The sequence below is a fragment of the Molossus molossus genome, unplaced genomic scaffold (assembly GCF_014108415.1).
Source record: "Molossus molossus isolate mMolMol1 unplaced genomic scaffold, mMolMol1.p scaffold_m16_p_22, whole genome shotgun sequence".
NCBI classification, from domain to species: domain Eukaryota; kingdom Metazoa; phylum Chordata; class Mammalia; order Chiroptera; family Molossidae; genus Molossus; species Molossus molossus.
This window is the reverse complement of record NW_023425358.1, coordinates 24,691,017-24,718,711: the sequence shown is the minus strand read 5'-3', so window position 1 is coordinate 24,718,711 and position 27,695 is coordinate 24,691,017. Positions and strand designations below refer to the sequence as shown.

The following is a 27,695-nucleotide window of genomic DNA, read 5'->3' as shown; positions in this document are numbered from 1 at the left end:
AGAGACAGAGAGAGAAGCATATTTAAAGAGATAACCAGGCCCGGCCGATGTGGTTCAGTGGTTGAGCATCAAACCATGTACCAAGAGGTCGCTGGTTCGATTCCTGGTCAAGACACAGGCCCAGGTTGTGGGCCAAATCCCAGTGAGGGGCATGCAGGAGGCAGCCAGTTGATGTTCCCTCTCATCAATGTTTCTATCTCTCTCTCTCCCTTCCTCTCTCTCTAAAATCAATAAAGAAAAACAATTTTAAAAAAGAGATAACCAATAGTAGGTAGATGCAACAATGTGTTACTTCATTACATGTTGAGGTGTGTGAAACTTGTCAAAACTGCTCATCTGTTATTTTATAGACTTGAGTCGCTGTAGAGATGAGAGATCAAAGATGCCGTCAGTGTGGGGCTGTGAGGGTCACCTACGGGCTGGGGTGTCTCTCCTTCCTCCGCAAGGAGAGCAGGGCGTCTGCGCGGGCCTGGCTGGTGCTGCCGCCGGGGGAGGGGCAGAGAGCAGAGTGCTCTCATGGCAGGGTCCAAGGACGCGGTCACACCGCCTGGTCCGCATCTGTGGCCACAGTGGGCGGAGCTGTCCCCTCTGTGTTTCCGTGCAGAGCGACCCGGAGTTTGTGCAGTGGAAGAAGGAGCTGACCGAGACGTTCACGGAGGCCCAGCGACTACTGCGCCGTGCTCCCAAGTTCCTCAACAAGTCTCGGACGGGTGTCCTGGAGCTCTCAAAGCCCCCCCTCTGTCACAGGAACAGCAACGGCCTCTGACAGCCGGGACCGCAGGGCCCTGCGGGAGACGGGGCCTCGAGGGAGTCCACGCGGGCGTGTCCAGCCCTTGGAAGGGAGCCTGTGGGAGGAGGAGGGGATGAGAGGACGGTCGCTCATCTCGGGCTCCCACCGCGGGAAGGCCGGGGCGCTGCGGCCCTCCAGCAGGAGCCGTGCCCAGGCCCAGGCCCGGCGGCCTCCCTCCCTCCCGGGTGCCCGCCACCTCGCATTAGTCCATGCTCGAAACTACTGAAGAGAGAGTGTTCGTTTTGCTGCACACTCATTTTGGTTACCTGTGAACCTAGAACTTGAGATGATTGCTACTCGGCACTCCGATTCTCACGTCTGATGCGGAGCCGGAGTCACGCTGCCTGAGGGGCTGGTGATGATCGCCCAGTGCTGGCGGGTCCTCCTTCTCCCTGGCGGTCACCGCTCCTACTCCTGGGGGGAGCAGCGTGCGTGTTCCCTGCGGCTCAGGCCCACTCGGGGTTGTGTGGGCTGGAAAGCCGACTGCACTTCCTGGGACGGCTGCACGGGCGCCCCGGCCCGGGCCTGCCTCCCACGGATCTGGGTCCCGGGCAGGCGGGCAGGCGTGCGGCCCAGCGCCCCGGCGCTGCTCTGAACCGCGGGCTCCGCAGTCAGCCGCCGGGAGAGTTGACAGCGATTCCGAAGGCGAGGCGTGGGGTTTTCCGTTTCGGGGCAGTGGTGATTTTCAGAAGCCTTCAAGTAAACAGCACTTTCCCGTGTCTGGGTGCACAGGAACACTTGGGCTGAGTCCGCCGGGTGTCGAGGACGAGACCTGTGACGCGGTCACTCTGGTTCCTTCCGCTAGACCTCAGGACACACGCCCGGTGGATGTGTGAAGGGCAGGTCTGTGTCCCCTTCTGGTAGGATTTGAAGCGTCCTGTTCTTCGTGCAGCTTTCTTGTCCCTAAGTTGACTGCTAACAATAATACATAACTTGACCTCCTGAGCACCGGCATCCTGTCCTTGATGTTTTCAGCGGCTCCAGATCTTTGCTTTGCATCTGTGTGCTGTGTCCCCCAGAAAGGGGTGCTTCTGAATGAAGGTGTGTGTGAGAGTTGGCAGGATCATTCCTGAACGTCTTTGGGTTCACAGGCGTTACTCTGGGAAAGAAATTGGGAGGGTCTCTGTCCAGCTCAACTCTGGGTTGGAGTTTAGGTGAACACATGTGTTCTGTTGCCTGTTCTTTCTCATGTAGGAGGAGGGATGCGCTATTCACATGCATTCTCGATTTTAAACGGGAAGAATTGTAATTAAGTTCTATTTATTTAAAAAAGAAAAGGCAAAAAACAAACAAACACAAACTACTGAGACAGAAAAGCAGTTGTTCACAGGCATGTTCTTGTCACCGCAGCACGCATGCTCCGCGTGTGGAGGGCAGACACCTCGGAGCCCGTGTCTCTGCTGGACGGCCTGAGCCTCCTGTGCAGAAGGCACGCAGACCCCTCCTGGGTCTGGGCTCAGCAGCTCACTTTTCATACCTAGGCCACTAGCTTCACCGATTCTCTTCTCTCTGAAAAATACAATGTTTGTCTGGAGTGGAAGGTAAGGTGAATCTCTCTTTTAGAAATTTAGAAATTGCTTCTAAGAAATTAGCCCGAGAAGCCTTTTGGGTCATACTTATTCCAAGTAAACATCTATGTTCGCCCAGGTCACGCTTGATTCAGTGACATGGTGAGGACTTGGCATAGGTGGAATGTATTGTACTCAGATCGGGGTGTCGGCCCCCCGAGGCTGGTCTCTGGTTGGGTTGGGGTCTGGTCGGCAGTCCTGGGGAGGCCGGTGGGAGTCCTGGCGTAGTGGCTGTAGGAACTGTAAGAGAGTTATGTCACCCTTGATGTTGGACCCTTCCTATGTTGGAATCATTAAAAAAGACAAAATCCTGCACAAGTTTTCTCATTATTTTAGATATATGTGTGGTTGGGATATTTTAACTTTGTCAAAGAAGATAATAGAATTGATATTATTTTTATAAAGTTATGTTATAATAAATCTTAATTTCATAATTCAAAGGAATCAATAAAGCAAAGTCTAAAAGTAATAGATGAAGCTGCTATACAGTATAGATGGAGTAAATTTAAAGCTTTTATGAATCCAAGGTTATTTTTTTAACCTGGAACATTCTCTTTGGTGCATTTATCCGCCCCCATCATTGGGGCTCACGAGTTTTTTCTTCTGTGTCATGTTTAAGGGTGATTTTTTTTCCAGCAAAACTTTTAGAAACTAGCCGTTATTTCCCTGCTAATGCAAATGTTTCATCACTCATGCCTCTGATTGGCCAGTTCACTGAGATGACAACTTCACGTCCTGTGAAGGGAGAGGCGGGGCCAGAGGTGCAGGTGCGGAGGCAAGGAAGAGTCCTCTCGGAAAGACAGCAAACCTGGAAAAAATAAATTGAGAGAAAGAAAGAAAGGCAACAGCAAACAACGACATGTCTCAAGCAAGATTTACCTTGATTTGCAGTTTGAAATATGTCGTAAGATGTTCAAAATAACTGTTTTAAGGCCCCCTCTCGGCCATTAAAAAAATACAGTTTACCAGTTGACAATACGATCCAACTAGATTTAATAAAAGATCAAAGAGTGGTTCTTCTCTGACGATTTTTTTTATTTCACTCAGAATCCTAGTTGGGCCAATTCAATACAACATTGGCCTTTTCAGTACAATTGATTTTTTTCCTGATGCTTCAAAATTTTAACCTGTTGAGGTGAAAGCAAAATTCTCAAAGTCGGACTTTTTTTTTATTAATGTAAATTTGTAAAAAAAAAAAAAAAGGACTTTGAAGTGTGCTGGTGTGTGATAAGACGTATCTTGTATGATTTAATCATGTGATTTCTTTTCTCAATCGTGTTCAGGGATGCGTTTCGTGTCATTCAGAGCTGCCTGATGAATTAACTCCTTCCGGCCCCAGGGGACTGACTGCAGTTTGTGCCTGAGAGGAGCTGGCATCGCTGGGGTCTGTGACAGGTGGTGGGCGGGGTGGGTGTCGCAGAGGAACCAGTGGTAGAAATGGGGCAAAGGAAGAACAGAGTGAATTTGCTGGTAAACAGAAATCATGCCTTATAACAGAGGCCTCGAATATATTTCTTGTTAGACTTGGTCACTTTATTTTTGAATATGGAGCCGCTGAACCTGTTAAGGACCATTTGCTTTCTCCATGAGGACATTCTATAGAAAATAAGTTGCTACAGCATGTCACCTAGCACCTCGGGAAGGCACACGGGACCCAGAGCTAAAGCCTCCTTGTGCGTGTGCCTTGCCCTGCCCTGCTGGTCAGTTTCAGACATGGTCGCACATCCGCTGAAATCCCTACAGAACCCCGGGGGTAACAGGACCCTGGCTGCTGCTCAAGCCATGTCCATTTCTAGAGTGAGTTTTAATTGTTTAAATTTTCACAACTTTTTCTCTAAAGCTCTGAACAGGATTTTTTCTCCCAGGTAAGGTTGACTTGAGATGCTTGGATTACTTAGATTCATGTTCATATGATTTTTTTTTTTTCTGTCCTGGCCACATTTTAAAAAACTTTTTACTGTAGAATTAATGAAAGTTGAACTCTAAAATGATAATCCTTGGTTTCTTCAAGTCTGCATGGATTTTAGATTTCCTTTGTCCTCAAAGATAAAGAGAGTTGTTGTTGTTGTTTTGTGTTTTTTTTCAAATAGCAAAGTAACAGATTTCTGTTAATAGCAGCATCCAAAGTCCTGGAGGGGTCCCGGTGACTGGCCACCTCGCTGCCACTGGGGCGTGTTCCTGCCATGCCTGGGTCAGCGTTGATTGAGAAATCAACACCCCACATGTTAAATTGCCTTTATTTAAAAACATACACGTACACACAACAGAGGATGGGGTTAGCGACATAAGCATTTAATCAAAAACAGAAAAATGCATTTTAGAATGAAATAATTCACATTCCTTGAGTAGAGTTAACTCTCCTATACCCACAGTTTCAAAATCATCTCTGAAAACTGGTAACTGCTTCCGCTTTAAAATTTTGTCCTAATATAAAATGTAAGGGTAGGGAGTGGAGAAATATTTCCGATCGTGTATTCATATGACAAATGAAATTGGGTTTGTTTCTCAGTTGATTGTGTTCCATGATATACATATTATATGTGGTTTATAAGCTAAACACTGGCCACTTTTAGTTTAATTGCTAAATTGAGTCTTTCTTTGTTTTAACGAATTATAATAAATAGATTTGGCTTTTTCTGGGTAACAAAGATTGCTAAGCTACATATATATTAAACAAGAGTTCTATTTTAGTACAAAAGCATTTTATATTATTTATTGACTCCTTCATTTGTTTTCCTCAAAGACATTTCTAACCATTTCTGTTCCTTTGTATTTGTATAGCTCGTTATCTAAAGAAATGGCAGTCCTTTCTGTTTTTCACAAAATAAAATCAAAACCACACATCTAACATCTCACATCGGGGCAAACATCTCCTGACTGCCAAGGGTTGATTTCAACAATATCTCATCCTCTGGTCTGTGCCGGGAGGAGGACGCATTTTTCAGTAGCATCTGACATCGAACTCGCTGTGAATTACTGCTTTCATCTACCTCTGTCCAAGGCCTCCAAATGCTCCCTTCTAGACCGGCCACATGATAAAAGAATTTTGGGAGAGCTCTTTGCTGTCATTTCCTAGTGGTGTGGGTGTGGTTGAAAAGCCCTGTGGAAAGGCCCCAGTGAGCAGGTGTTGAATTCCCTTCAAGGAGCTGAGGTTCGCCTGCAAGGCATCATTCACTTGTTACTCTTCTCGTGCCAAATCGACACTATCAGTCTTGCCATAGCCTGGAGATTCCGCCACTGCACATGATGTATCAAGCACTTACTGGGGAAGTTCCTCTTGGGCACCCTTTGCAAATCAGCTGTGCTTAAAAACATTGCTCCTGGGAGGGCCCTTTGAATGGGACTTTTCCCCGCTGCTGTTTCAAGATGGTTCGAAAAATGGGGTCAGAAAGGCAAATGCCCTTGTGTATGATCAACGTGGCAAGAGGTCTTTGCAGGCAGACCCTTAAGGATATACGTGAAATAAGATGGAGATGGGAACTGTGGGAGGGGTTCCTCTCCACATGCTGACCTCTGCCTGTTTGCCTCTGCAGAATCATCCATGTGGTAACATAGTTACTATATTTTTGGCAACGTGTAATACCTTAATGAGCTAAATCCCTTTCTGCTGTGCATTGCTATACAAAGTGAAGCCAGTGAATTCGATGTTGTAAATCTAGATACTGTACCTATGAACTTACTCCTCCAGTCAGTGGAAGTACGTAGCCCTGTCTCAGTATGCTCACTAGTGCACGTTTGAAATAGGATCCTACTGAGATGCTGTTCCATGTCAGCGGTCACCTGCCCTGTGTGGTGGGTTGTCAGCATCACCGTCTTTTACCGTTATTTTGGAGCATTGAGGCTGGTTTTTCTGTGTTGATAAATTGCTTATGTAAATCTCAATAAAAAGCATCTGTACAAACACACCTCCTTTGGCATGCTGACCCTCACCCCCACCCCCTAATTAAAAACTGCATTGCCCGGCCAGTGTGGCTCAGTGGGTTGAGTGTCGTCCCATGCACCAAGAGGTCACTAGTTCAATTCCCTGTTAGGGCACATGCCTGGGTTGCGGGCTCGATCCCCAGTAGGGGGCGTGCAGGAGGCAGCCAATCGATATTTCTCTCTAAAATCAATAAAAACATATTTTACAAAAAAAAAATGATCGATCAGTACCTTTTTTTTTTTAAACCCATTTATCGCGTTCTGGAGACATCGAGAGGTAACTCATTTTGCAGACTCCTGACTGGGGGGAAGTTTGTGCAGCAGCTGATTTTACAAAGAGGACGGGAACTGCCGCGGTGAGCATTGTGTTGATGTTCTGGGCTGGAGCACAGCCAGCGTTACGGTCTTCGGGGTTTGCAGACTGACTGCTGCTTCCTCCTGGAAGATACATTACAAGGAAAGAGTCTGACAGCCCAGCAGCCAGGAGACCCAGGAGATCCATCTTGTCTCCAGTTTGTCCAGCAACTGTGGCAGGCACCCACTTACTCCTGGGCTGGGGGGACTTGGAGTGCCCCCTGGAAGTTAGGACCCCTCGCTCGCTCTCCATTCCTGCTCCCACGGAGACACGCTGAGGACCCCATGGTGCACGTGTGTGTCACATGGAGGTGGTGTCCCCAGGGCCACAGCAGCCTGGGCACAACTGCCTGCTTGGGGTCCACGGGTCGAGGGTGGGGTGGGTACCGCCCATCCTTGAGCTGGGAGCTGGTTCAGGAGAGAAGGAAGTCACCGTGGGGCCACGTGGCCGTCACGTGTCCCTGGAGTGTGTGCTTGCGGGTTTGAAACCACCGAACGCCCTTGCAGCCAGGCCGGGCAGAAGGCAGCAGCCTAGGGAGCCCTCGGCCGGATGCATTATGGAGCCGAGGGCCTGAGAGCCGCAGGGATCCAGCCCCCCCCCCCCCCCGTACCTGGGAGGAGGGGGAACGGCCCTGGGCCTGGGCACTGTGCCTCCAGGCCACGTGGGTCCTCAGTGTTCTCGTCCCTACGTTACAGGAGTTGAATTAGATGACCTGGAAGGACCATCCCAGCCAAACACATCCCAGGTTTCTCCGGGTAGATGTGAGGGACTCAGGACGGACGTCCCTGGAGAGCAAAGCGGAAGGGCCCTTCCCCCAGCCCCTGGTTTCTCCGCGTTGCCTTGTGGGTAACTGTCACTGGCCCTTTGACCGTGCGTCCTCCTCGCTGGAGCCCCTCTGGGTTACCTGGGTAGGAACCACGTGTCGAACGGAGGGAGAGAGATCTTAGAACTGCACGGCTGGCTTTTCCTGGCCACTTTTCACCAGTCTGGACACTGGAGACTGAAAAAAGGTTTTCAGTCCAAATTATTCAGGCTGGTTATGTCCAGGGGGCCTTCACTCTGAGCTCACAGACACGGGAAATGTATTCAGTGACTCCCTGTACCGGACCTGTAACAGGTGACACGGAGGCTGGGGCAGGTAGTCACAGCAGAGAGACATTCTCCTGACTTCCGGATACCCCCAAGCAACCGTTTTTCACATTATTTTTTCTTCTTTAGCTTTGGTATCTGGGTAAAACGCCCAGTTCTTTGGTTGCACTTCTAAGTCTAGACACAGCATTGCTTTGATAGCCTGTTTACCACATCTGCCTGGAGTCATCCTGTCTAGGAGCTGAGCCGGGCTCCCAGTTCACTCCCAGGTGGCCTTGGGCAAGTCACTTAACCTCTCTGTGCCTGTACCCGTGGTCTCTGCAGTGGCCTGATAAAACGCACCCCAAATCCATTCTAGATTTCTTGAGGATTTCGTAGGCTGAAACATACAAAGTGCTCTCAGAACAGAGGGGGACACGTAGCAATCCCTCGAGGCAGATTCACTTTTATTTGATTATTAATGTTTTTCAATTAAGGTTCAACTCAATATTATTTTGTATTAGTTTCAGGTGCACAGCATCGTGGTTAGACCATCATATACTCCACACAGTGATCCCCCCGATGTTTCCAGCACCGCCCTGGCACCATACATAGTTATTACAATATTCTTGACTCCATTCCCCAGGCTGTACTTACATCCCGATCACTATTCTGTAACTACCACCCTGTACTTCTCAGTCTCCTCCCCCTTCTCACCCAGACCCCGACCCCCCACCCCTCTGGCAACCATCTCACTTGCATCTTTACTGATATTTTGAAAAAAGACACACGGCGTTCCGGCAAACCGTGAAACCAGGAGCTTTGCGATACCTGCGCCCGAAGGGCTCGCATCAGTAAGAAACGAGAGGACCCAGTGGAGAAAGGGGCCAAAGACCTGAAAGACACTTCCCAGAAAAGGAATGTGTGTGGCCCCGACACGCAGTAGAGGCTCCATGTTACGAGTCACCCAGATTTACTCATTTTCATTCCAGAAAGCCACGTTAAATGGAGTCTGATTTCCAGGCGCTCACTGAAAGGCGTCCTCGGAGGAGCAGTGTGTGAAGTGCGGGTGGAGGCCCATGGGCTTTCGGGTCAGGGACACCTGGATCCGAGTCCTGACCCCACCCCTCCCTGGCCCTGGGGCCCTGCACGACATACGTAACCTACTGAAGTCCCTACGAGGCAGCGGGGAACGCAGTTTCTGCGACATCCTGTCTGGGTTCAAATCCTGGCCCTCCACTGCATTGGGCAACTTGGTTCAGTCTTATGTGCCTCGGTTTCCCCACCTGTCAAATGGGCATGGGGAAACCCTGCCTCCTAGGATTGTCAGGAATAGTCCATGAGCCCCCCAAAGCCCTCAGGTGGGTGTCTGGGGTGTGCCGACCACTGCTACTTGTTAGGCACGTGTATCTGTAGGGGTCGGGGACTATGAGGCAGCAGCAGGACTTGAACTCTTTCCTTCCAGAATCCAGCCGCGATGGAGACCCGGGCTCCCTCGCTCAGATCTGAGGGCATCCGGTGACCTGTGTGGGGCAGAGGCAGAAGTGTGGCCTGGCTGGGACAGGAATGACGGGTGAGACTGTGCTTGTGCTGGGAGCTGTCCCCTCCCCTGCTCTGTGCCACCAAATATGTCCATGGTCTCCGATGCCTGGTCAACGCCACCCCGGGGCTGCGGTCTCCTGGCCAGACCTGGAGCTCACAGGCTAATTTTAGAAATGACTTGTCGACTCAGCTGCTGCTATCACATTGGCGCAGAGGGAGGGTGGGGGGAGGGCCCGGGAGGAGCAGTCAGAGAAGGGGCTGTGTGTGAGCGCCCGGGGAGGGGTGCCTGTGACATTTGTCCTTCGCCCCCGCTTGGCTGGCTTGCTGGGGTCCCTGCGCTGCCACTTGGGGAGACCTCTTGGGCGGGAGTGGTTCCTGTGACCGGTGGCCTCGAGTGGACAAGGTATCGTCAGCCTGGGTTTCATGGTGGGCGTCTTAGGGGCTGCTCGGCAAGTGTTCGCCTCCAGCATGTGTGCTGGGGGCTGTGTGCAGGCCTCTGCCCTTTCCGTCTATTTTAGGCCTTTCTGGTGTGGACACCGTCCTTGGCCTCCCCTGCCCATGGCTCTCTCAGAGAACCGGAGGACCCTGTGGACGATTTTAGAACAATACACTGGGGCGTGGGCTCTTCTCCAAAGTGCCCTGATCAGGACCCAGCTGTTTGCTGATCATTTAAAAAGTAGATTTCGAGTAACGGCTCACGTGCAGTGGGACTCTCCCCGCGGACGCCAGGGTCTGTGTTTGCGTCGTGGCCCGTGGTTTCTGCTGAGCTGCTTGTCTGTGTGTGGTCAGGGCGCCGAACTCTCCCTCGTCCACCTCTCCGGCCCTGCTGAGGATGAGCCCTGCCGAATGTCACTCCCGATGGAGCCTGTGTGGTGGGGGAGGGGAACGGCGGGTCAGGGTTTGAATTTCCTGTGGCGCTGCCTCCATCTGGGCCTCAGAGGAGTCGGTTTACCAGGCACACCCGTTACTAGGCATTTGTTTGAATGGAGCCGGTTCAGCGGTGGGGGTGGTGGCAGCCGAGAGGGGCTGTGCTCTCCCCGGAGCTCCCTCTGTGGAGTCACCGAGTGTCCCAGCGGCAGCCTGGCGCTGTGCCCTGTGCGGCTCCCCGGGCAGCTGGCGGGTGGGAGAAGGCCAGTCGGCCCCAAGCTGCCCAGCGTGGCCTCCGCGGCGGGGGCCTAGGCTTCCGCCCGCAGGGCCCAGCACACTGGGCTGCTGCTTTGACCCTGTGGCCAGCCGAGGTGCCTGCCTGGGTCAGGGCACCGTCCCGCGGGCTGAGGGTCCCCCGGGCTTCCGGCGGGACGGCGGTTCCCATGGGGACCGTCTTTACTGCTGGCCTAAGTCCTGATCTCCCACATCCGAGTAATGCGTCCAGTGGGCTGGGGGAGGGCCTGTGTGGTTTAGGCGATTGGATGAGTTCTGGAAAATAATGGCAGAGGGAAAAGTGGGGAGGGGAGGAGGAAGGAGAGGGGGGGAAGGAGGTGGAGGAGGGGAGTCTCCTGGTCTGACTTTTCAGGGTCTGCATGTCACCAATTAATAGATACTTGGTGCTACCTGCACACAGGCCTGGTCACCTTGAGTAGCCTTGTTTGGGCTCTGCTGTGACCTCTCTATGACCTTGGGCAAATCCTTCCCCAGTTTGAGCTTTAGTCTCTCCTCGCAACACCTGAGGGGGTGCGGCCAGGCCATCCCACAGGTGTTTCCAGGACTCCGCACCAGGCCGGGGCTTCCCCCCGTGGGGCTCCTTGATTCCTTACATCGGCCTCACCTGGGATCTTGAAATGCAGATTCCCAGGTGTGTCGGGAAACGACTAAGGCGTCTTGGGAGTAGGAGCCCAGAAAGCTGCAGACAGCGAACCTCGCGGGCGGTTCCGGTGCCGCTGAAGCTCAGGACTGCCTGTCTGCTGTGAGCCAGCCCAGCGCGGGGCTGCCGCTCGGCGCCCACCTCGGCGTGAGCATGGCGAAATTTCACAGGGAGAGAGATCGGGCCCTTCTGGTGGCATTTCGAGATGACAACAGAAGGCCCCAAAGCTGAAGAGAAGCTTCTCTCACGGCCAAGAGCACGCAGACCCTGCTGGGTCTCTGCCCGGCCAGGTGAGAGCCCTCGAGTGGGTCCCGCTTTACCTAGTAGGTGGAAACAACAGTCTGAGCGGTCGGGTTTCAGCGGCTCACTGCTGCGGTGTGGGGCATATCCTGAATTTGCCCAAATTAAAGTTGATTGTTTTAGAGCGGTTTTAGGCTCACAGCAGAATGGAGGGGAAGTACAGAGATCCCATGTCCCTGTCCTCACACATGCATGGCTTCCCCTGCTGTCCAGGTCCCCCAGCAGAGTGGCGCGTTTGTTACCAGTGGTGAACCTGCAAGGATACATCGTAATCACGCCAAGTCCAGAGTTTCCGTTAGGGCTCCCTCCCGGGGTCGTGCGTTCTGTGGGTTTGGACAAACGTGTAATGACATGCATCCCTCACTGTGGTCTCTCGTACAAAAGGGTTTCACTGCCCTAAAAACCTCTGTGCTCTGCCTAGTCATCCCTCCCCACCCTCCCCAAACCCTGGCAACCAATGATCTTTTTACTGTCTCCATAGTTTTGCATTTTCCAGAAGGCCATACCGTTGGAATCTCATGACATGTAGCCTTTGTAGGTGGCTTCTTTCACTTCCTAACATGCATTTAGGGCTCCACCATGTCTTTTCAGGGTACCCGTCATGGTCAAACCACATGAAATGGAATTGTTTGGAAAATGTAGAAAGTGCGTTTGAGACAAAGTGAAGGGTTCCTGGTGATGTCAAATCCAACCCCCTCTGGGAACAGCAGGGGCAGTTGTGAGGCACAGAGGGGAGCAGCTCCAGGATACACCCCCTTGTTATGAAGGCACTGGGCTTCAAGGCTGGCATTCAGGGAGCCCAGTGGGGCTCCCCTTTTTAGGAATAATGACCGAATTTCTCCAATCACCTCTACCCCCAAACCTCCTCCATCATCGTGTCCCAAGCCTTAAAGGAAAGGATTAAATAGCTTCATGTGAACATCCCCCCCGGGATATGACTCACTCATCTGTGTAATTTTCTTTTTCTGCTCTGCTTCTCACTGAGCCTCTCCCTGATGACTTTTTAAAGAACCATCATGTTTGCCGCGCAGGAAAGATCCTTGAGAATCGGCGACACGGGTTTACCAAATACGCAGCCAGGACTCGCTGGGAAAGGCAGGAATGTCAAGGCCCCGGAGGAATTTCTCTCCGCCCATGGAGGACGGCGCATTTCCAGCTGTTTGAGTTTCTAGGAGGACAACTGGATTAGCTGTTGCGTCGAGAGACAGATGGTAGCCCGATGGGATTAACGTCTCCTCCTTCTCGCTCAGTCGGCCTGGGAGCTTGGGCAGGAGTTATTAGCCCCATTTTACAGGCCAGGAGGTGAGATTTAGGGGTGTAAGTGACCCAAGGTCACGGGGGAGGGAGAGATGAAATTGGAACCAGGTGCCTTCCTGCCGAAGACTTGTCTATTTAGTCTACTGAGCAACATGAACTAAGATAAATCAGGCACCACCTCTTCCCCGGCAGAGACAAAGCCTTTCACACCCACTAAGCCTTGTTTAACCCACGGAGAACCAGGGCGGTGACACAGTTCCAGTGTGATGGAGGAGGACACGGAACGACTAAATGGGTGATGGGTCCAGGACTTCCTTCTTTTCTTGTTCTTCTGTCAGAATGGATCAGCTCTGCCCTGGCCAGTTTGGCTCAGCGGTTGAACATTGGCCTGCGGACCAGAGAGTCCCGGGTTCAGTTCCTGCTAGGGGCACGTACCACCAAAAACAAAAGCATGGATCAGCTCATTTTCTTCGTTCTTTCTATGACTGTTCTCTTCCAGTTAGGGTTCGAAGCACCCCTTCCCCATATCTTGCCCTGTGCATCTCCCCGAGTTCTATTTGTTTAGAACAAACTGCATCCTAGGAAGCAACATGTTTCCGAGTAATGTGAGCTTTTCTGGCAAACGAATCAAAGCCAAGGAAGGGGTCACAGAACATCTGATTTACCGGCGATTGGTCAGGAGTTCAGTAAGTCAGTCCCCTTGTATCTGTGGTTTTGTTTTCCAAGATTTCGGTCACCCAGCATCAGTTCGGAAATATCAGACAGAAAATTCCATATGTTTAAACCCAGCGCCAGTCGGAGTCTCGTGATGAAATCTCGTGTGATCTCCCAGCTGCAATCTTTCCTGCTCTGGGCCCCCCGGAAGCGAGTCACCCCTTTGCCTGTTAGGTGTCAAGATCTGCTGTCTCGGAGGTCTCTCGTGCTTGTGTTCAGGTCACCCTTATTGTGCTTGGTGATATCCCCAAGCCTCAAGACCCGTGATGCTGGCAATTCGGATATGCCAAAGAGAAGCTGTAAAATGTTTCCTGTAAGTGGAAAGGTGTGTGTAGGGGGGAAAAATAGCATCTGTAGGGTTTGGTACTGTGGGAGGTTTCAGGTGTCCACTAGGGGTTTGGGAATGTGTCCCCCCAGGATAAGGGGGACCATGTCCAGCTAGCAACCTGGACTTGCTATTGGCATTGTAGCTGGTCAGTTGGACAGAAACACAGGTAACAGCCTGGTTTTGCAGCTGGTGTCTGAAGTGGAGGGTGGTTTTGTGGGACTGAGCCCTTTACCTGTGGAATCTGATGCTCTCTCCACTGAGATAATGTCAGAAGTGAGTTGAAGTCTCAGATACCAGCAGGTGTTGGAAGGAGGTCCAGGGACCTGAAAGACGGGGCCTCAACCTCGGGTGAAAAGACAGCATCCTAAAGATCAGGATGATAACGTTCTGGGCGAAAGGAGTGTCTGGTGCTCACACCACCCTGGAAAATGCACAAGAAAGATTGGCGCCCCCTTTTGACCGGTGGGGGACTTGCAGCCCCAAGAGGTTCCACAACAGGCAGGTGTGAGACCTCCAGGACTGACGTCAGCCGGCTGAAGGACAGGAAGCCTGCTGTGTTCACTCTGGACAGCCTCTTGCGGGGCGAAGTGTCCCCTTCTGCTGCCCAGAGCAGTCTAGGAAACTCTCGGGGGAAAGTAGCTGGCATCTTGAAGGATAGGGGGCCATGAGAAATTTCTCACCTGCGAAATGGGTGAAGGTTCTGGATGAGAAAATTGGGGATGGATCGTATAAATGTCACCTTGAAAAGTTTACGTGTCTCCCCAGGGAGCAGACTGGGGCCAGCCTGTGGCTGTCCTGGTGAGGCAGCACCCTGGGAAAGAGAGAAAAGTGGCAGACCCCAGGCTCTGGGGAACGAGGACCCGGGATATCCACGGGGGCATTGACCACCCTCTTGTTAGGGCATTGTCGTCCGCTCACTTTACTGGGGTAGTGTGAGGAGAGCTGAGGAAAGGGACTATTTATCAATGTGGGTACGGGATTTAATGTGCTCATCGCAATGGGGGTCAGCAGTGACCTCCCGCACACAAATCCAGCTCTCCACCTAGCTTCGAATATCAAGGTGTACAGAAACAGCCGCACCCATTCATTCACACAGTGTCCGTGGCTGCTTTGGAATGCAAAGGCTGAGCTGAGTCTTGCAGCAGAGACCCTGCTCCCTCAGTGCTGAAAAGGTTCAGAAAAAAATCTGTTGACCCCTCCACCAGGACCAGTGCCACACGCTGACCTGGGAGCCGTTACTTTCCCTGGGGCTGAAGAGCCAGGGGAGGGAGCCGCTGCGGGAACAGGAGAGGGCAGCAGGTGGAGGAGGCTTCCTGAAGGTGCCTTTGGTGCAGGGAGGCAGCCAACCTGCGGCCTCCCAGCAGGGGCAGGGCTGAGAGCCCAGATTCCCTCTGATCTCAGCGGGTAGGTGATCCCCATGAGCGGAACCCACCGGGGACTGGAAGGGGGAGGAGGGGGAGGATGTGTCTGAGGGGCAAACAGAAGACACCAGCTCAGGGGTGGAAGGCGGTATCTTCCACTCCCCAGCATCTCCCTCTGCCCACTGTCCTCTGAGCCCTGTGTGCCTGGTTTCCGACAGGATGCCAGAGACGGGGTGTCCAGCCAGCTTGTTGCGGCTGAGCACCCTGCTCCACACTGGTTGTCACAGCGCCCGCCCCTCTGCCTGCCTCCCTGGACCTTGTGAGCTAGCTGGGCGAATAAAGGCACTCAGGGCCAAACTACGGGCAAGACCGCAAGGAAGGACCCGATGTGGCCATCAGAGCCAAGGGCCAGGGGATGGGGGTGATGGGTGGAGGAGGCAGCAGGCTGGGAGGGAGGTCTGCCAGGGTGGCCGGGGCTGGAACTCTCGGGAAGGTGTCAAGGAGGAGAGGGCCCAGCAGGCTGGTGCGAGATGGCAGATATGAGGAAGAACGAAGCTCTTGCTGAGCCGATGCCGTGGGCCAGACACAGCGACAGGCAATGCTGGGAGGTCGTGAGTGTAGCCTCTAGCGTCCGACCCCCTGAGTCCGGAAGCAGCTCTGCCTCTGCCTGGCTGGGACGAGGCACCTGCCCTCCCTCTGCCCGAGCCTCTGCGATCCGGTTACTCACAGAATCCACCTTCTAATTGGGTGGCTGGGAAGAGCAAATGACATGGTCCGCTGGTTCTCAGCGACTATTCGCAATGGCCCTGCTTTGATGCCTCCTGGGTAGGAGGGCGGGGATCTCGGGTCCAGCAGGACTAGGGACTTAGGCACGCAGCTCATCCCCACTCCCTCCTATGTGACCTTGAGCGACGTTAACCCCTATCTCCAAACTATGACACACCCAGCAAGGCGACTAACACCAAACAGATACTAAGTACAATATTAATGCACACCTAGCCCCGCTCCTGAATGAACCTACTTGAGCCAACTTCCTAGGGTTCTACAACCTGCCACCAGGACACAGGGTGCCTCCAAGTCCCAACCTGGAGGCCCCAGATTCGCCTTCCCTTGTGGGCACCAGTGAGCATGCGTGGGAAGAGCCAGACACCTGCCGTTAGGGCTCAGCTTGACCTTGCCAGGTGACTTCACTTGAAGTCAGCTTGACCTTAAGCAGGTGCCTCAACTTTTCAGAGTCACTGTCTGCTTTATGGGAGTGATCCCCGCCACGTGGTGCTGTCATTAAATGTGAGGACGGATTTTAAGAGAATTCCAGGTCCAGCAGGAATTTAAGGGACCTGGGGGGCAGTTTAGGTGTGAGGATCTACCTCAGTGCTCGGCACATAGCAGGTTCTCCCTAAATGTCCATGCGTCATCCTGGGTTGGGGTCTCCAGACCAGCCTCCAGCATGGAGCCAAAGGGAAATGAAAATAACGATTCCAATCATCACAGTGACCGAGCACCTGCTTAGCATGTGGGCATCCTCCTCCCGTTTGACAGACGAGGAAACTGAGGCCCAGAAAACTTCCCAGGATCCCACGGGGTAATGGTGGCAGGACATGAACTTGGGCCGCGGTACCATGCTGCGCCCTACAAGCAAATGAGGCAGCACAAGGGCACAGCAGGAATCCCTGCCGCAGGCCTGCTGCCAGCTGCCCCCTCGGTCCCTCCTCAGCCACACTCCTCATCCGTAATTCATTCATTCACTCACTCGTAATTCATTCATTCACTCATTCATTCGGCAAGGATTTCTCGAGAGAGAAGCATGTGTTCTAGGCTCAGGGGCTAATAAGTGAATAAAACAAATGGAAATTGTGCCCCACGTGGGGCCATGTTTGGCAGGGGGGGTCAGAGACCGAACAAAAATAACTAAATGCTATGGGGGGCCCGGGGGTGAGGGGGTGGGGGGCCATGCTGCAAGGTAGATAAGATGGTGAGGGCAGGGTCATCGAGAAGATGACTCTGAGCAAAGACCTGACGGAGCTGAAGGTGTGAACCAGGCACAGGGAAGCAGCCGAAGCCGAGGAAACGGTGTGTACGAAGGCCTGAGGTGGGGACCTGTGTGGAAGGTGGCATCCAGGAGGTCAGCGTCACCAAAGTGAGGACAAGGGGGAGAGGCGTTAGGGCAGGTGGTCATGAGGGCCCTGGAGGCCACTGAGGGACATGGCGGTTTGTTCTGTGAGACAAGCGAGGTCACTGGAGGGCTGGCCGCGGTGTCGGTACGGACACGGTGGGGTGTGCTGGGAAGGCCTTGAGGGCCCAGGGGGCCACTCAGATCCAGCGTGTGTGCGTGCATCCTGGCTTAGGGGTTGCCTTGCCTTTCACCAGGCCCCCTCACCCTGTAGGGGAGACTTGAGACTTTGTACCATGAACCCTGAGCATCTGGGGCCTTCTCCCGGGCTTAGGACAGCAGCTGAGGGGCAGGTGTGAGCGTCAGGCCTGGAAGGGAATGTGGTGGTGAGAACACTTGCTTCAATTAAGGCTTGACGGGGGGGTTGGCTTCTGGCCCTGGGTCAGTGGGGCTGGCCCGGAGCCTCCGAGGGCCAGGGCTCCGAGCGCGAAGGACCCACACTGAGCTCCCTCTCATTGTCGTGCATGTCCTCTGGGCACGGCCAGCAGTCCCTGCTGAGGACAGCCCCGACTGACAGCCAGGATTCCCCCTGGAGCCTTGAAGCTGAGGGCGATTCTTGGGAAGCAGCCACTGACCAGGCCAGGCCTGGGTGGATGGGAAGGGGGGCCGTGGCCAGGGCAGCCACCTCGCGTCAGGCCTATTCATAACCTGGGCTCCGCTCCCCAGGCGTGTGGCAGAGTGGATTCTGGCTGTGTGTCACCCAGGGGCATTCCCAGTGTCTCCCAAGGGGATGAGTGGGGAGGGGTCTCTGGGCCCCTTCCTCTCCTGTAGTCCCTCTCCCCAGAGATCTGGCCTTTTGCGGATCACCTACCTCTCCCCTGCTTTTGCAAGTTGGAAGGCCCACACTGTGGGGGCTCTTCCTTCCTTCCTTCCTTCCTTCCTTCCTTCCTTCCTTCCTTCCTTCCTTCCTTCCTTCCTTCCTTCCCTCCTTCCTTCTCCTCCTCCTCCTTCTTCTTCTTTGTGGTACATGCCCCTAGCGGGAACCGAACCCAGGTCTCTCTGGTCCGCAGGTCGACACTCAACTGCTGAGCCAAACTGGCCAGGGCTCTTCTTTTTTTTTAATCTTCACCGAGGATATTTCTACATTTATCTTCAGACAGAGTGGGAGGGGGAGAGAGAGAGAGAGAGAGACACATTGATTGGTCGCCACCTACATGACCCCAACTGGGGCTGGAGACGAACCACAACCAAGGTACGTGCCCTTGGCTGGAATCTACCCCGAGTCTCTCTGGTCCACAGGCTGACGTTCCAACTGCTGAGCCTAACCGGCCAGGGCTGTGGGGGCTTTTTCCTAAGCCAAAGGTGTTGCTGTTTGCACTTGGACACTCTCCCAGGGTCTCTTCGTGGGCATGTGGACCCATCATAGCTGAAATGTCCTTTCTTGGATCTTTGGATCTTGAGATCCCTGCCCCCCCCCCCCCCCCCCAGGCCCTGTAGCCAGTGTTGTCCTGGTAAATATTTAACAGCCAGCTCCTTGAATAAAAACCCTGATCTGTAGTATTTGCCCATTTCGGAGGCACAAACACTCCCAGGGCTGATTATAAGCTACTAGTGACAGCGCCCAAGGTAGAGTTGGAAGGAGCTGCACCAGGTGAGTCTCGCGAGATGAGAACTGGCGTCAGCAAAGCCACAGGCCCCACCAGGTCCCTCCCACCAGCTTCCAGGATGGGCTGCTGATTCTGTGTAAGGAGAGATCACCTTGATCGCTGCCCAAGGCATCTTCTTATGCACAAGTCACTGAAAGTGGTGACTCATGGGCCAACAAACCTTCAAAAGCGCTTGGATGATGGTGGCTCTGACAGCTGGGGATGGGCGGCATCTTCCAGGAGTGGGCTAGTGCCTTCTGAGCTAGGAGGGAGAGGAAAGAGACTCATTCCAAGGTCTTGGTATAGTTCCTTCCACTCTCCATCTTCTATGTGCAGTGTCGTTTGCCCATTTTGGGTAGTTTTGGTGTGTGCAATATTGCACTGTGCTCTTCTTCAAGGGACAAGCCGACACGGGCCCCTCCCGTGTCGCTGCAGGTGCTCCTGCAAGCCTCCTGCACTGCAGGTCTGACGGGTGATGGCACAGACGCCTTGGAAAACCGCTGGCCCACTTCTCAGCAAGTCGAACATAATGTTGCCACCCCACCCAGCCATGCCCCTCCGAGGGGTCAGCCTAGGAGAAACGGGAGCAGATGGGGGCGCCAAGATGTCCGTGACTGTTCATAGCAATGTCATTCATGATGGCCCCAAATTGGAAACAACCCACATGTCCATCAGTCGGTGAATGGATGTCCGGACGCGTGGCCCATTCAGACGATGGAACGCTGTTTAGCAAACAGAGAGGCGTGAAGCACTGACATGTACAATAATGTGGGCGAACCTCAAAAACGTGACGCAAAGTGAAAGAAGCCAGATGCACTTTCAAATCCCATGTATAGCAAACAGCCCGAAAAGGCGAACTATGGCAGCAGACAGTAGCTGAGGGGGTGCCTGGGGCTGAGGGTGGAACCGCAAGGGACTGGGGGTTGATGGGATTGTGGGGATGGTTACAAAAATATGTAAATTTATCAAAAATCATCAAATTGTATACGTACTTACAATGGGCGCATTGTATGGCTGGCATAGAAATTATACCTCAACAGAGCTGTTTTATTTTTTTCTATCCTCACCCGAGGACGTTTTTCCTTTTTTTTGTTCAGATAGAGTGGGAGGGAGAGAGAGAAAGAAACATCAATGTGAAAGGGACACATCCAGTGGCTGCCACCCACACGACCCAACCAGGGCCGGGGACAAACAGCAACCGAGGTATGTTCCCTTAGCGGGAACCGAACCCGGGTCTCTCTGGACTGCAGGCCGCCCCTCTAACCGCTGAGCCAAACCCGCCAGGGCAACAGAGCTGTTTTAAAATGTTTACTAAATACCCTTTTTAATGAATTCATAATAGTCCTTCAAGTTTTACGGGCTTTGGTTTATTTGACATTCTCTATTTGTGGAACACTTGGCTTGTGTCTTTTTTTTTCTTTTTCTTTTTTGTGCTACAGTCAAGACAGTGATGAAATTTTCTGGTTTAGGATTACTTCCTCAAACTTGTTTTCAGAAGAGGGCTTTTTAGGCTAAAAGTCATGAATATTTATTAACGCTCTCAACAAGATGCTAAGTAACCTAAGTTGCCCCCCCACGTGCGGGGTCGATGAATTGCCTTGGTTTCCTGCCCTCCCCCGGTTTGCTCCGTCAGATGGTGGAGCCCAAGGCTCCATCACAAAAGGAAAAAGCGCTCCTTTATGATATTAGAAGTCAGGGTGTGGTTGCCCTTGGAAAGTACCAACTAGAAGAGGGGATGGGGAGGGCCAAGGGCGCGGGTAATGGTCTGTTCGCTTCTTGAACTGAGATATGATTTCCATACAGTTAAATATTCGATCTTCCTTGTGCAGGCAGATGAATATTTACACGTGATATACTTGTGTAGCCATCACCCAGACTGAGATGTAAGACATTTCTGTCCCCCCAGGAATCCCCTGGGTGCCCCTCCCAGCCCACAGCTAACACCTTCTGAGCTCCATCTCCCGGGTCGATTAGATTTGCCGGTTCTTGAACGTCTTCTAAATAAAATATTATCAATTACATTTTATTAGCTTAAAATTTACTTTTTTAACAGTTTAGATGAAAACGATTTCTGTTTTAAAATTTATTTAAAGTTTTTCTCTCTCAATTAAAATGATTATTTTGAATTTAATTGAGTATAGTGTAACATCAAATGTTTTTTATTTTAAATAGTTGTAATTTGATCAGGAGGCTGGTGGTAGAGGTGTGTTCTTTATGGGAGAGTTGCTGAGCTTTACGCTTAGGATTGTGTACTTTTCTGATTGTGCACTACATTTCGGCACTACATTTCGGGGCAAGGTGAGCCCTACATTTTGGCACGGGGTGAGCCCTACATTTCAGGGTGGGGTGAGCCCTACATTTCAGGGTGGGGTGAGCGCTGCATTTCGGCGTGGGGTCGAGGGACAGGACTTCAGGGCGCTGTCCACTTCGGAACCAGCAGCCTCACCTGACCACACCCTGCTCAGGTGTACCTGACCGGGCTGTGCCTGGCTGTGTGCTCTTGGTTCTCGGCGTTGGTGGGGGCAGGAGTGGGACCGTGTCTGTGAGCTAACCTGTCTTTCTCTTCTCTCCCCCACCATGTCTCCCTGTCTCTGTCTTGTGTCCATCCACCTCACGTGCTGTGTGTCTGTGGCCTCATTCCGTGCTTTCTGCCAGAGAGGGCCATCTCATCTCATCTCATCCCATCTCATCCCATCTCATCTCATCATCTCGAGTGGCCCCGCACTGTGTCAGCATGGCCATCTCATCACGCCTCGCCATGTGGGAGCAGAAGGAAAGTAACGCTCGGGGCTCCGGCTGCAGCTGCAGGACAAGTCACAGCCTGGGTGGCCCAGGCTGCCCCTCCCACCCCGGGCAGAGTGTCTGACATCCAGTGCCTCCCTGAAGCACATCCAATCCTACCTTCCATCTTCTCCCAGCCAGTTGGGTTAGCCTTGGCCTGTCCACCCCAGCGGGTCTTTAGTGACCACGCCCTTGACCGCAGCCATGACGGCCCCTCTCTCCTGTTCTTCAGTTGGCGGTGGGGAATGAGGGTAGACCAGCTGTCCCATCTCCATTGTCATGGCAGTTTCAATGAGCACAGTGGTTGGTGTGGGAGGAAGAGTGTGGGTGGTGGGGCAGAGTCAGAGCTTTGAGATGCCAAGCTTATGCCATGGGGATGGGTGTCTCTGGTCCCTGCCTTCTGTCACCATGGAAAGCTGGAAAAGACCCTTCTTCCCGGTTATTTCTCATTTCTCTTTTGCATTTCACAAGAGATACCCTGCAGGGCTGCCTCTCTCTCTGATGCCTGTTATGTCCTCCACCCCTCACCCCATCCTCATGCTTAGGCCGATGAATTGGAGGCTGAAGGGTGGGGTGATCAGAAGCCCCTTTCAGGCTGCGGCTGCTGCCCTTCCTGGCCCACCCACGTGTAGCATTGAGACAATGAAGGAAGCAGACCTTACACCAGCTGAGTGCGGCTTGAGAATCACTCACTCACGTGGGTTTCAGCAGCACGGAGAGGGAGGGTGCGGTGTAACCGTGCACCCAGCCTTCCTGTGCCTGCCTCCCTCTGACTGGGTAGAGGTCTGTGTCCACCCACTTACCCCGTGGCCTCTGCTTAGTCTCCTGGCCTTATCTTCTTGGGAGTCTCTTTATCAGCTGGGCTGCAGAGCTCAGGTCCTTGTCAGCGCACACAGGACCTCGACGAGGAGCTTATTTTAAACCACTGTGCGGCTCTTCCATAGAAAGCGCTGGGGATTTTTTCTCATGAGCTGTCTGCCTAAAGACACAGCCCGGGGGTGCAGCCAGCCCCATGCCTCAGCCCCCAAGGTTGCTGTGGCCAAGAAAGCGGTCTTAGCTGCACCCCAACTCTAGTCGGCTCTGGCCTGGGCCATGTTTCTGGGGTAAAATGCTGGTGTCCAGCCTGCCAGCTTTAGGGCCCAATGTTGGGGGCCCCCGGCTGCCAGGGCCTTGTTTAAGGACCCTTAAGAAGCCACAGCACTGGGTCAGTGGAGGGGACTGTAGTCATAGGGTTGGACCCTTGTGTAAATCATGGCTGCAGGCCCTTCCCTACTTTACTGTGTTCCTGGCACACAGTAAGTGGTCACGTGATTAATTCATTGATTAACCTGTTATGTCAAGTACAAACTGGATGGTTCCCTGTGAGCCAGCCCCTTCTGGAAACTGGCCAAGCTCCTTTTGGACAGGTCCTTTTAGACATGGGTCTGTCCTACACCAAGGAAGGCAACCAGTGACCCAGATGGTCCAGATTCATCTCATGAGGAAACTCTGTCCAGGCAGAAATCACATTGGCTGGAGTAGCCTCTGCCGCTCACGCATTCCATGTCCATGCGTGGTCTCCGCCTCCCAGAGCCCCGCCAAACTCACCCGCTTTGCCAGACCCTGTCGTACGTGGGCTCGCTCGTGTACATCTTCCTCAGCCCCCTCCCAGGCTCATACATGGGCTCGCTCCTGTACATCTTCCTCAGCCCCCTCCCAGGCTCATACATGGGCTCGCTCCTGTATATCTTCCTCAGCCCCCTCCCAGGCTCTTGGCAAACTTTTTCAAGGGCAATTTGCCTCTGTTGGTTCACTCACTGAGCTCTTTCCTTTCTTCCGCAAAACAGATTCGGGAGGAGGACAAGAGCCCTCCACCATCCTCGCCCCCTCCCATTTTCTCCGTCATCCCAGGCGGCTTCATTAAGCAGCTGGTCCGGGAGACCGAGAAAGAGTCCAAGGAAGCAAGACGGAAGCAACAGGCAGCGCTCGCCTCGCCAGAGCAAGTGGTGAGTGGCTCTGCAGGAGGGGGCCCGGTGCCTGCCGATGCCTGTCCTGTCCCGCGAGCCTCCTCTGAGTCACTTGCCATCTCACCTGTGCGCCTGCTGTCCCCACTTTTTCCCTCTGTGTTTAGTTTGATCTGTTGAACTCCTTTGCATCCTTCAAAACCCAGCGTGAATAGTGCCTCCCCGGAAAGCTCCCCCATTGCCTTCCTTCCTCTCACTCCCAGTGCACCCTCAATGCCTGTCCTCGTTGTGGTTGGCGTGGTGATTACTTGACCGTGTGACTTACTTGACTAGGAATTCCCTAAGAGCTACAACTGTCTCTCTCATTCAACTTTGTATCTTGAGCAGCTCTCGTAGTACTTGGACCATAGTGAGTGCTCAGCACATGTCTGTTGAATGAATGAATGAATGAATGAATGGTATTAGTCGATGATGATTGTGGGCATCATTTTATCTCGCTTTTGCAGGAAGAGAAACCTAGATGTTAGCTAAGGATGTATAGTTAGTGCAATTTAATTTAGGCAGGAAAGATACTCAGCTGGTATTCACTGATGATAGCCAGGCTGATTGTTAAAATATTGAAACCCATCCATATCAGGGGGTAACCAACCATGGCCCCACGCCTCCCAAGAACCCTCCAGCTGCTACGCTTACCCAGGCCTCTTCTCTCAGGCCCTCGGAGTGGCCACAGTCCAATAATGAAAGGGCTAGTGCTTGGCACAGGTGAGGACTTCAGTACCCTGCTCCAGCTGGCTTCCCTTCTGATTGGTTGATGTCCACTAAAAATTCATAACCATTCTGAATAGCACGGCTGGACTGAAGCAATAGTTGGCCAAGGTGTACTACCTATTCTTCAGGACTTGAAAATGTATTCCTGAGGGTGGTCAATGCTGTCTCCCTCCTTTTCCCCAGCTCCTTAGCCAGGGAACCTGGACAGGATGATGGGTCTAGACACCAGGGAGGTAGGCTTAGAGCTCAGCACGCCTAGAGGAATGTTCTTTTTTTCAGCTTGAGCTATTGTGCTCCTATGCATCCTTCAAAACCCAGCTCAAATAGTATATCTCTGGAAATAGTCCATCTGTGTTAGGGAAAAAAAAGGGGGGGGGTGATTTCCTCATGTATCTCCAGTGCCCCCTCCCCCCGAATTGGGGTGAATGGTGCCATGTTTAGGCTGAGGAATCTGGTAGCCTCAGGACCTAGTGTTGGCTTGAGCCCAGGGGCCACCCTGGCTTAGCTCCCACCCCCCTTCAGCTGTTGTTTGCTCGGCTGGCCCCCACGTGCCTACACCTGTCCAATGACAATGACTTGGCTGCATCAGAGAAGTCCTCCGGCAGCTGAACAGCAGCAACTGCTGAAATACTCCTGCCAAGTCTTTGTGGGGGAGGGTGACAGGAGAACTGGCTCTGTCCCCACCCTGCCTGACCCAGGCATGAGTGGGAGACAAAGTCGACCCCCGCAGGCTGTTGTTAGGTCATGATGAAATGTTACCGTGTGCCATTTATGACTACACAATGTTCACTTTGCTGTTCAAGGGTTTAGTTAAAACCCTGTGCAGTATTGGGGTAATGGGATTATACCCACTTATCAGAGGTGGAGACTGAGGCTCAGAGAGGTCAAGAGACTTGTTCAAGGTCATGGGGCCAGATAGAGTCAGGGTGGGAGTCTGTGTGTTCTCTGCTCTGGTGAGCTGCCTGGGGGAAGGGTCCATTTGGGGATTGAGGGGGCTGGTGTGGGTCACAGAGGCCTGAGAGGGTAAAGGGTTCCACGAAGCTGCAGGCAGTGCTGGCGTCACTGTGCACACGTGAAGAAGCAGAGCTGAGCAGAGGCTGGGGCCAGACCGTCACCGCTGGGCCTGGGTGGAGACTCAGAGCCGAGATGCAGGATGGACAGGCCTCAGACCACAACAGGTGCCTGGACCATGGGCCAAGATGCTCCAGGCCTGGAGCGGGCAGCCTCAGGACATGCCTTCGCGAGGCTGCAGGCCGTGGCCAGTTCCTGCCAATGCAGTTTTCTTGTCCAATCAGTAAATAACTCCGGACATGCTCCTCCTCTGAGCACAGCTGTTTTACTTGGCCCTCATTAGAATCCATCACCATTCTGCAGGGATGGAAAATGAAGCTCAGGGAGGTGGCTTGGTTTTCCAAGGGCCACCCAGCCAGTGAAGGAGGGGAGACCCTTATTGCGTGTCAGGAGAAGTGGGTTCCAGCTCTGGCCTCACCAAATCCCTTCCCTTCCCTTGGCCTCGGTTTGCTCATCTGTAAAATGGATGTGCTGTGAGTTTCCTTTGGCCCCAGTGATGCCAGAGGTGCTGCTTCTCCTATGTACTAAGAAAGCTGCAGAGGGCTGAGGGCTGAGGGCTTTGGAAAGGTAACCAATCCGAGCTTTGCTCCCCCGTCCCATGGACTCTCTTCCTTTGGGGGCGGGGCGGTGAGGGGAGGGTGGACAGGATTGGTTATCTTCCTTGGCCCCTCTCCACGTTAGTCTCCCCCATGGTGGTTTGGTTAAAAATAAGGCACTGACTCACTTTCAGGCTGGTGTAGACAGTGGCGAGATCTGCCAGCTGCAGCCAATCCCCTTTCCAAGGCAGCGTCCTGCCTGTCTCCAGAAGGTCAGGCCCAGCCGCTCGGCCCTGGGCATTAGAGTGGGGGGTTCTTATTTCTGGGGGCAGGTTGGAATCACCCGGGGAGACCACAACCCAGACCAGCTACATCAGGTTCTCTGGGAGTGGGGCCCAAGCATCAGTATGTTTTAAATCTCCCGGAAGATTCCACGAAGCCCTAGAGAGACAAGTGAGGCCATTCACATGCAGAAGTTACAGGCACTGGCTCCAGTCTCCAGAGGCCCTGTTGGCTTAACATTCTGGCTTTGTCTCTTGGGCCGCCTACCATCTCCATAGTTGCTTCCTTATCTGTAGAATGGGGAGACGTTCAGAACCCCCTTCATTGTGTTCTTATGAGGGTTAAGTAGGATGTTGCACAATGGCAAGGTAGGGCTCATTGCAAGGGATCTATGACAGCGATTGTTATCACGACTATTGGCATGTTTACGAAGGTGAAGGTAGAGACCTCCTCCTCCTGAAACAGGAGAGAGACACAAAGCTGATGGGATGCACAGCGAGGTCCTTGCTAGATGGTGAGCCAGCACCGCGCTCAGGGACTTCATAGACATCTGAGACAATTTCTGATTGAGGTCTCCAGGGGAAGATTTGCAGAGGTGGTGGCATTTGAGCTGGGTATAGAAAGACGAGAAGAACACGGGTGAGCGAGGAGGGGAAAGGGTATTCCAGGCAGCAGGCTCCTCGTGAACCTGGAAGCAGGGACCCATCTGGTGTGGCAGGAGGTGCCTGGTGTGGCCGAACCATGGGGATAAACAGGGACAAAGGAACCAGAATGGAGGTGGGGGCTCCTGGTTGAGGACTTTAAATGGAAGATGGTGCTGTTGAATGATTTCCCGGTAGACTTGTGGGCAGCTGCCAACATCGTTTGACGGGGCTTGAGGTGACTGGCAGCAAACTGAAGGCACACCAGTTCAGAGGCTCTGGAAATAGCCCTGGCTATGGGGCGGGAGACACCAGTGTGAAGCTTTGCAGGGTGGAACCAGCACGATCCCGGGCCTGGTTCCGCTGCAGGAGGAGGGCGAGAACCCTCGGTTCCCAGGCTCCGTTGTGTGGGAGGCTGGCATTAGCACGGTTCCAGATGGACGAAGCCGGATCTGAGGTGGAACGGCCCACGGAGGCAGCGCTGGCCTGTGAGCAGTTTAGGTCACCGCCAGCTTGGCTGAGGGTGGAGGGCTGGGGAGGGCTGACCCCACGAGGCATGGAGCAGTGGAGACCCCACGGCCGTGACCTAGCCCAATGTCCACGTGAGGTAAGGGTGGAGGGCCTCAGGGCCAGGAGCCGGGCCCTCACTGGATGTGGGTGGTGGGGTACGGGGACCAGGGCAGCCGGAGTAGCAGCAGCTCAGTGTGTTCGGTTCTCTGTGATTTCCAAAGGGCTTTTCCACATCTCATCCTGCAAAAAACCTGAACGGGCAGATGGTTTCCTCCTGTCCTGAGGGAAGACAAGCCCAGAGGGATGGGTGATGATGTTCATGGTCACCCAGCTGGAACGTGTGTGAACCAAGACAACAACAGGTCCTCTGACGTCAGGCCCCAGGCCCCAGGCCTTGCCTGA

At 53.2% G+C, this 27,695-nt stretch overlaps 2 protein-coding genes across 3 annotated transcripts in view; both read left to right on the top strand.

Moving 5' to 3' along the window:
• Positions 1–2,704, top strand: part of GRK3 (G protein-coupled receptor kinase 3) — a 108,763-nt gene extending 106,059 nt beyond the window's left edge. Inside the window, exon 20 of one of the 2 annotated variants that reach the window (XM_036276471.1) lies at positions 605–2,704. In XM_036276471.1, coding sequence (XP_036132364.1) covers positions 605–766 — 162 coding nt within the window. In that variant the 3' untranslated portion in view covers positions 767–2,704. The remainder of the gene's footprint in view (positions 1–604) is intronic. The other variant, XM_036276470.1, reaches the window with a different exon arrangement.
• A 6,889-nt stretch (positions 2,705–9,593) lies between these two features.
• Positions 9,594–27,695, top strand: part of MYO18B (myosin XVIIIB) — a gene marked incomplete at its 5' end in the record, with an annotated part of 230,771 nt that continues 212,669 nt past the window's right edge. The window contains 2 exons of the mRNA XM_036277288.1: positions 9,594–9,647; positions 23,369–23,527. Of these exons, the coding sequence (XP_036133181.1) occupies positions 9,594–9,647; positions 23,369–23,527 (213 nt within the window). The remainder of the gene's footprint in view (positions 9,648–23,368; positions 23,528–27,695) is intronic.